At 32.9% G+C, this 9098-nt stretch overlaps 1 protein-coding gene across 1 annotated transcript; it reads right to left on the reverse strand.

Moving 5' to 3' along the window:
- Window positions 1–459: 459 nt before the first annotated feature.
- Window positions 460–8655, reverse strand: LOC108776644 (1-phosphatidylinositol 4,5-bisphosphate phosphodiesterase). The gene is made up of 19 exons (XM_018543326.1): window positions 8485–8655; window positions 8314–8373; window positions 8007–8147; window positions 7436–7515; window positions 7176–7311; window positions 6640–6740; window positions 6401–6567; window positions 6112–6322; window positions 5713–5971; window positions 5273–5470; window positions 5010–5157; window positions 3929–4086; window positions 3106–3508; window positions 2823–2993; window positions 2610–2750; window positions 2290–2464; window positions 1277–1480; window positions 917–1163; window positions 460–590 (listed from the first exon to the last, which is right to left on the reverse strand). Exons 1-19 carry the CDS (start codon window positions 8653–8655, stop codon window positions 522–524), a joined length of 3240 nt encoding a protein of 1079 aa, XP_018398828.1. The 3' UTR covers window positions 460–521.
- Between the last annotated feature and the right edge of the window lie 443 nt (window positions 8656–9098).

Raw genomic sequence — 9098 nt, forward strand, 5'->3', positions numbered from 1 at the left:
TAATGATATACAAACTGTATGATGTATTTTACTACATGACTAGAAATAATTTGCTATAATAACTGTACACACAAAAACCTTATAGTATAAACAATAATATTTATCTAAAGACTGTCAATGTACGAACATAACTAATACGAATACGAAGCCTATGACAGAGTCTAGCTTGGATTTTAGTTACTTATATATTAATTTAATTCGTGATAGTACACTACGGTAGTTTATTAGAGTTGAGTTTCAAGAACCGACAATTAATTGTTCAGCGCGTAGTTTGGAAAGACTACATATATTAGTATAAAAATTCACGCGAAATTATATATAAGTAACTAAGATCCAAGCTAGACTGTTATAGGCTTCGTATTCGTATTACTTTATAATATAACTTTTATATACAATTATTATTGCAATTTATTATTTTTATACAATTATGAAAAATATGAAAGTGTGTATTACATTCGAAATAGAAAACGATGATATTCACAAACGATAATAATAGAAATGAGTAGAAATATTAAGAAAAATTATATATAGAATTCCGCCTTAGATGATAAGTTGTATTCGATCACTTCATTTTCGTACATTTCAATATTCTGCAACATGATAAATAAATGTTATTTTACAAAATCATATTAATTTTATAAATAAAAATTACAATTGCTTTCGTTATATTTTATTACACTTTTTTTCTATTTACGGGCATTAAACGATAAGATAAAATGTATATTTTGTCTTCATTCAATAAAGAACAGAAATTAATTTTTTAAACTGTTATAACTTAATTAAATTCTAAAAAGATCCATAAAGGAAAAGATGCTGCTGTCTTCTATGTTCCACAAACTTGCTTGTAGAAAAAATTCGATATATTATTAGAAAAGAATATTATAAATATTATAACGAAGAGCTATCTGAAACTTACTATATTGATGTCCTTGTCAAGATCTTGTACTTGTTTTTCATGAGTAACCTTCAGTTTCTCTTTCTCACGACCCTGTTTCATCTCTATAGTTTTTCTCTCTTCCACGAATTTTTTCGTATTCTGTTGCTTTTTTTCGCGAAGTCGCCTGTCCTTTTCACCCTTCGTCTTCAATGTCTTATCATTCATCACCTCTTTCGCCGTTTCCACGGATACTTTCGCTTGATTGGTATTTATATCCTTTATGTCTCTACAATATTAATGTGTTTAAACGACATATGACAAAAGATATTAGAACTTACGCTATTGCAAAGATTTATCAGTAGGAAAGTATAACAAAACAAATAAATAATGTGAACCAACTTGTCGTGCTTCGCCTGCATTTGTTTAATTTGCGTAGCTTGCACGACCTCGATCAGCCTCTTTAACTCGTCACGAGAGTTCTGCGTTTGATTCTTCAATAAATCCCATTCCTCCTTCCTCTGCTTTTCCATCATGGTAGACCACTGAGCTGTTTGTTCACTTATAATTTTCTTGACATTCGCATCTTGCGCTAGAGTATTTTTGCTAAAATCACGTACGTTAAATAATATATTAAATATTAAATGCATATACAGAATGTCTTAAGATTTAATGGATAAACTATAAGAGCATGTTCTATATCAGTGGAAATAAAAAAAAGTATCATATAAAGCTAGAAATGCTTTATTGCAAAATTATAAGTAAATATTGACCGCGGTCCGATTCACGCTCATAACTTAAAAATCATTTCGTTCTTGTTTGTCAAATGTTAAATAAAGACAATTGATGTATCATGCGCGAACGGAGCGCACCTAAAGATAAATGATGTTCATGACCTTTATGCATGAATCGGACTGCAACTATTGAAACGGAAACATTTTGGTGGTATTTTAACAGAACATTGATATTTTGTAACAGTTATACTATTTTATAACAATGGAAATCTAACAATTATTCTTTTTGAGCGCAGCCGTTGTCTGAGTTAAATGAATATCATTTACATAGAGATCGAAATGATATTGAACCGTTTAAAGATAATAAATGTGATGTAAATATATATGTATATACACAAGATACGTTTGAACTTTCCGTACATGAAATATATACTTTCATATTCTGTAATGAAAAATACGTTGTTTCCTTTTTCGTGTTTCGTTTTAATATTTGTTTATAAACGTGTAAAATTTTTAATCAAATTTTACATAACATTTTTTCCTATTTTCACTTATCGAATATGTTCTCATAGTCCGTTAAATCCTGAGATAATTTGTGCATAATATTAAATATCGTATTCTAAATTTCTCAAACTTCTTTCTCGCAATCGAATTACATTGAAGTAGAAAATTATAACGCACTCTTTTCCTCTAGTTAATTTTTCGATGGCACTACAATGATTCTTCTGTATAGTTTGCCTTTCTTTAGCGTGTTTTTTTTTCATGGTATCCAAATCTTTCTGGTATTTTTTGCCCAATTTAAAACCTTTCTCCTTTTTCAAGGATTCTAATGTAATAGGTTCCAGTTTCAATGCCTCTGTTGAAATTATGTGAGAATTACATACATACCGCATGTGTAACAAATAATAATTGATACAGTTTGTTCCCTTATCGTTTAATTGAAAATCATTATTTTGTAAATATATAAAAATAATTATATTAATTATATATAATGTTGTTACCCTTCTTCGCTTCTTCTTCTTTCTTTTTCTTAGCATCTGCCTTAGCATCGGTCTGTTCTATTCCGAGTCCCTTCATCGTTTCAGTTTGCTTCTCGGCGGCCTTGCTAAAACCGCCCGGATCCGACAAGGCGGCCATAAAATCTGAAATTGGAGGTCTGCTTGTGAGAGAACGCCGTGAAGAGTGCTACTATTTTTGAGCCGCTGGGATACTACCTTCGAATCCATCGGGGACGTAAATCTTCAGCTCTATGTTGCAGAAGAGCATGGGCAACGCCATTGGGAAGTTTGCTTCGGTCTTCAAGGAGATATGTCTGTAGCCAGCCTGAAGGCCATCCAAGGGTAAGATTCGTTGTCCGAGCAATTTGCCGTTCTCTTCGTATACACCTGCCGGAAATAAAATACGATTGAAAAATATTAGAGATATAGACATCAACATTAATTTATTTACTTCAAATTCATATTATAACGAAGAGCATAAAGAAAGAGGCGTTAGTACCAAATCTGAGTACTGCTAAATCGGGAAGCACGACCTTCCGGAATAAAAACGGTTCCTCGTTGTAGACCGGATTCAGCCCGTTCGCCGGCACCATCCGTGTTCTGAATTCCTTCTTGATCGTGTCTGCTGGTAGACCGTACATATCCACCTCCACGTACGTGCCCACCTTCTTATCCGACAAAAATTGCCCGGCTATGACTTGAACCGCGCACTGCGCGGTGATGATACCGTCGACGTCCTCGGAAAAAGGATCGAAGCTTCGATCGGGTCTCCGCATGAAGTCAGGTTTTAACAGATAACCCGTCGTACCATTATACTCGAATTTTCCCTGATTGAGCTGCATCGGTAGATCAGGAGTTTGGAAATTCAAAGCCACCATCTGGCAACCGGCGTTCCAAAAGACCTAAATAAATGACGTAAAACAGATGATTGTCTATCTTTTTTCTCAAAATATAATATTTAATAAAAAAAAACATGTGTCTTTCGATATACAATCCGTATATATGTTCTTACAATATACGAAGAAAACGCAACGAATTAAAAAATATAAGTATTGTAGATAAAGATAATAATTTCATTGAATTATCTATTAAAATGATTACATAAGTAAGTCAAATATGATATCAGCAATGCTGCAAGAAAATGTTTAACATTCTAGCTTGATAGTCATAATTATTTTGAATACAACAAAAATGATCTTTAGATTTGTATCTAGCTAAATTTTAAAGATATATTAAAACCGTTCTTTCTCCACGTAGAGATATATAACGTGAGTAATAACTCTGCGGGGAATCTAAACGCGTTTGTGTATCGTTGCAGTTACCTGGGGCATGTAATTCGACGAATCAGCCCTTGTGCCCTTTGGATATATTCGACTCATTTGCCGCTTGTTGTAATTAACGAACTCCACGGAGTGAGTTTTCAGATAGTTAAGAGCGGCAGTCTCGGAGAACGAAGACATATTATGATGTATATTCTTGCCTGCAACGTCGGGGTCGAGACATTAGTACATGTCGCGCGCGCGACACGTGCGCACGTGTACGCTCATTCATTTAACTCTCCTTAAGTCTCCGAGACATACGCACTACCACACGTACACACCCGCTACCTTGGTAAATTTAAGACACGTATTGCACACAAAACTCATCGCAAGGAAGAAAGAATAATATTAAATTTCACGCATTTACAGATTCACGTATTCATTGGACCAAGATTTTACATGATTTCACAACATCTTTGAAGTTTCCATAAAAAAAGTATCAATATTGTATAAATATAATATATTATATACATACAGACGACAATTTCAAGGACTTTCGACCAATGCAATGTAGAGTTTTCTTTTGTTTTTCAGAAGAAGTTAAAAATATAAAAGAAAGTAAAATAAGTGAGACGTAAGGTAAAATATATTTTAAAGATTGTGAAAAAATTATTTAAATTATATTATGTTTACTCTCTTATTTTTTATTTTTGTTGAAGATATTTGATAAATATATCTATGCTGTGAGCATACACACTGAAATGTGTGCGCCTAATGATGTACTTCGACAAATTTGGCTCATTATTTAACGTGTACTGCGAATTGATTGAAAAGATTGAAAAACGTGTTGGACTAATTATACTTATTTTCACTATTTAAATATACTATACATACATATTTCTTTGAAAAAAGAGAGAAAATTAATCAATTTAATTATTTAACGTATTGTGCAAAAATACAGAAATTTAAAAAACAGTTATTTTAATAAAAATTTAAAAAACATTTTGACTGCTTTAGTGTTCTAATATTAAAAATGATTTCCACAAATTTTTTAAGTTATCACCAATTCATACGTTGATCATAACTATACAATTATTATACAATTACTGATAAGTAGAATGTTTCGATAAACGGTATCACGTACTCTCTGCAGCTTCGAAACTTTGAAACTTTATTGGTTGCGCGTAGTTTATCATTGCCGAGAGATAAGGATGAACTCGCATTGTACTGCCCGTGTACTGGATTGCTTGTACCTCTTCAGTTCCTTCGCCTCCGGCAGGAGCTTCGCCTTCCTGTACAACACATCAAAGCCGGTAATATCGAAATCGTTAATTTTTCAAAAAGAAAAAAGTGAGAAAGATAGAATAATGTTTAACTGTTTGAAAATTCATTAATGTGGTTAATCACCTTCGGTGGTTCTGGTTCTGGAGGTGGAGCAGCTGCGGGTGCACTGGCATCTTCTACAACTTCATCCTTGTCTTCGAATTGTCCAGCGCGGAAAAGCTCAAGCTCGACTTTTTCCACTTCTGGCTTCAATCGTTTATTTTTTATCATTATTTTGCGTTTCAACGCGTTTGGCGGAGGAAGAAGGCATCCAGGCTCAAGCTGGAAATTAATGTACGCATATTCGCATGTACGATTAATTTTAATTTACCGATGGGGGGTCAATAAGCTGATTTTACATCAATCGCATCGGAACTTTACAAAAATGTCGGAATAAACGTTGCGGTTTAATCAGAGTTGTGTTAACTTGATGTTGATTGGATCGCAACCTTTGCGATGCTGCGAATACGACTAATGTAGAACCAGCTTTAAACGTGATGTCTGTCGACACATCTCTCACTCACGGGATAATCTTTAAGGGGCTCCTTCAGCAAGAGGTCACCAAATATTTCGTCGCAATATTTAGCTAATTTATATTGCTGCTTCATGCAGCAGTGATTCTCGAAACTCAGAATTAGGGGATACTCGGAAGTGACGAACGCAGTGTCTCTTATAGCATAAATTACATCTTTGAAGAGGATATCGGTACACATAGCTTTGCCATGAGTTATAATTGGTTCCTCATCTTCGCCCTTTCCATCCCAACAGTCCAACTCGACGCACCTGCAGTCGCAATTGTTTTTTTATCCATTTTTCCTCCGGAATCGTTTCAAAATATTTTTTAATCTATATATAATTTTCTATTCGCGATGTATTATATTATATATATGTGTCGTTATACTTAAACTGAAAGATTATATTACCTGCAACCAGCAAGCAGAACCTGTCGATACATTTCAACAGTACTTTTGCCACCGATCTGACGGCCACTAAGGTAAGTATTGTGGCTCGAATTGATATAATAATGTGAAAGCGGCTGATCCATATCCATCCATTCTTCCAATTTGTCTAAGAACACCGGCGCGTTCTCATCCGACATTAAGTATCGTATAAAACCGTCCTTCGTCAGTTTCTCTGAAGATAATAAAATTAGAACTCGACATAAAAAAGATGAATAATGACGAAAAAAAGGTAGACTTTGTGGAAGCTCACTTTCCGCTTTTGCTTTCTCATCTGTTTCGTAGTCATTGATAATCTCGGTACATCTCTTCTCTGTATACAGTGGATATAAGATCTCGTTAAGTCGCGGATCCCTCTGCTTTGTATTCATAAATTCTACCAATTGTTGCAAACTTATGGTATCTATTTTCCCTTTTGTGCTATAAATAAGAAAATAATAATATGTCCTCTATAATGTGAAAAATTATGTAAAGCCCAAACTTAATACGTACATGGATTGAAAAAGCTCCTCTATATCATTCCTAGGGCATATCTTGAAGTACAAACTGTAAAATTTATCAAACGTGAAAGCCTCTGGTTCTATTTTGTCACTCTAAAACATGAGAAATAGCGGTTTGTAAAATATAATATGCACGCGCGTCGATATACATATTTTCTTATATTATATTACACACGTAAATGAGAATTGATACCAATATCAAATAATGTTATATGTTAAATTATATTTAAAAATGAATTAACTTCTCTTATAATACGCGGCGAGGTAATAACTTTGTAAATATACAAAATAATACTATTTTTATGTGTGAATTTACGTTCAAAAATCATTTGCAAGCAAAATACTGTTACATTATTGAATTAACGAAAAAGGTATTAATTTTCTATTCCATTTGAAATAGGAAAAAGTCGTGCAACTTGCAGATAACTTTGAAATTTCTTTAAATTAACTTTAAGTAAACTTTGTTGATCGCATTTCACAAATGTTAATTAAGGCTTTTTCCTTTCGAAAATTTTCTTATTGACTAACCTTTCCACTGGGCAGACCTAGTTCCGATAATCCTTGATAAACGAGTTTCTCGGTCTTTCCAGATGCAAAAGTCTTTGATATCACTTTCACAGGAACCTTTCCTTTCGAATCGACTTGGAAACTTAGTCGCATCCAACTGGCGGATCCGATTAATGAGCAGCCAAATTTTATTTAATGATCAAAATAAACAATATCAGCATTCAAACAAATATTTGTTATATTTTTATAGCTATATTGGATTCGAATTAATGAATACGTACTGCTTCATAAGCTGTATTGTTGGACAAACGTTACTTGCTTTTGTATTGTGCGTAATTAAACGCAAACCAGCTTGCCAATCCTGCATTGATTAACCACAGATTAACATTAACATATTGAGAAGTTAAATAAGAAGATAATTGAGAGCACTAATTATATTATCGATAAAGCAATATAAAATAAATGTAAACGGAAATCAAATTTATGTTTAAAACAAAATATAAAAGAGCAAATTGAATAATTTAATTAAATGTTAAATTGCGAGTAATATGATTTTCTATGTTAACGGTCAATGTTCAGTTGTATCAGCATACCCTGCTACCAAATAATTTAACTACGATAAGAATATAAAATTGTAAAATTATATTTAAAAATTGTGCGTTTTTTCATTAATGTAACCAGAAGTAATCGTGGCTAAAATTATTTTTATCTTTTGATTCCTGAAGACAAAGATAGCCTTAGTAATGGTTGTTTCTGTTTGGATAACAAAAAAACCCCTATTTATAGATTTATTAAATTTTGAGTTTATATATACAATTTTAATATTCTTTTACAATTTCTTTTTATTATTACCTTAGCCGCTTGTGCATCCGAGCATATAATGTGTTGATAAGTAATATTTGTATAATCCACTCCGGAGCATATAGTTAAACTTTTTTGGTCCAATTGCTCTAACGTTCCATGTTTACTTAATTTATTACATAACTTTGGATCCTAGACAGACCGATCGTTGACATTACTCGATGATACAAATGATTATTACTCTATAATATTATTTTCACGGATAACTTCAGTAACATTGTAACTTTACAATGTCACTATAAGCTTTTGTAATATATGGATTATCTTTCTTTATACGATCTTTCTTTATTCTTTTTACCTTTGGTGTGCCTCCATAACGAATATCGCTCACTTGAGCCAGTTCTATTACATCGCCATCCTATAAAAAGTCATGAGTTATTTAAGTCGTGAGCTCGTTTATTAAAAAATAATAACCGAACAAAATTTGTCTATTTAGAAATAAATTTACAAAGACTTTGCAATAAGCTACCTTGCCGTCACTTTTCCAATATATGAAGAAACCATACTCGTCGACTTTGAATAGGCAATTCGGCTCGTATTCAGTAGACTCCTTGTCTTCGAACCATCGATCGAACATCGAGCCATTTCTCAAGAGCTCTGGCACTTCGATGCGCCAATTAAATTCAAACTTCTTTGTCATGGTTCGGCAACTTTAAGCGGAACGACGTTAAGGTAAACTTCAATGCGAACTTGAGCTTGTCCGATGCTCAAATGAGACAATACTATCGCGGGACTTGTGTCGCATAATGCAATTAGTTATATCTAATTTACCATATGAGGATTCAATACGATGGAAACCCGCTGCGTAACAGAGATTCTAAACTTACATAAGCGCGCTTATAGCAAAACCTTTTCTAAAGTTCTCTGTATCAAATAACCAATAATCCGTAATCATTATAAAGAGAAAAAAGTGATATCTATTGCGACAGTGATAAATGTTATTTCAATTTCGAGGGTAAAATGCTATTAAAGAAATTAAGAGAATAATATGGAAAAATCGGATATCGTTAAGAGAAACACATTCTTGGACAATATGTAATAATTTATTAAAATTATGGTTAACAATGTTATACACATTATGTT

The sequence above is a fragment of the Cyphomyrmex costatus genome, unplaced genomic scaffold, assembly GCF_001594065.2.
Source record: "Cyphomyrmex costatus isolate MS0001 unplaced genomic scaffold, Ccosl1.0 scaffold112, whole genome shotgun sequence".
In the NCBI taxonomy this organism is placed as follows: Eukaryota; Metazoa; Arthropoda; class Insecta; order Hymenoptera; family Formicidae; genus Cyphomyrmex; species Cyphomyrmex costatus.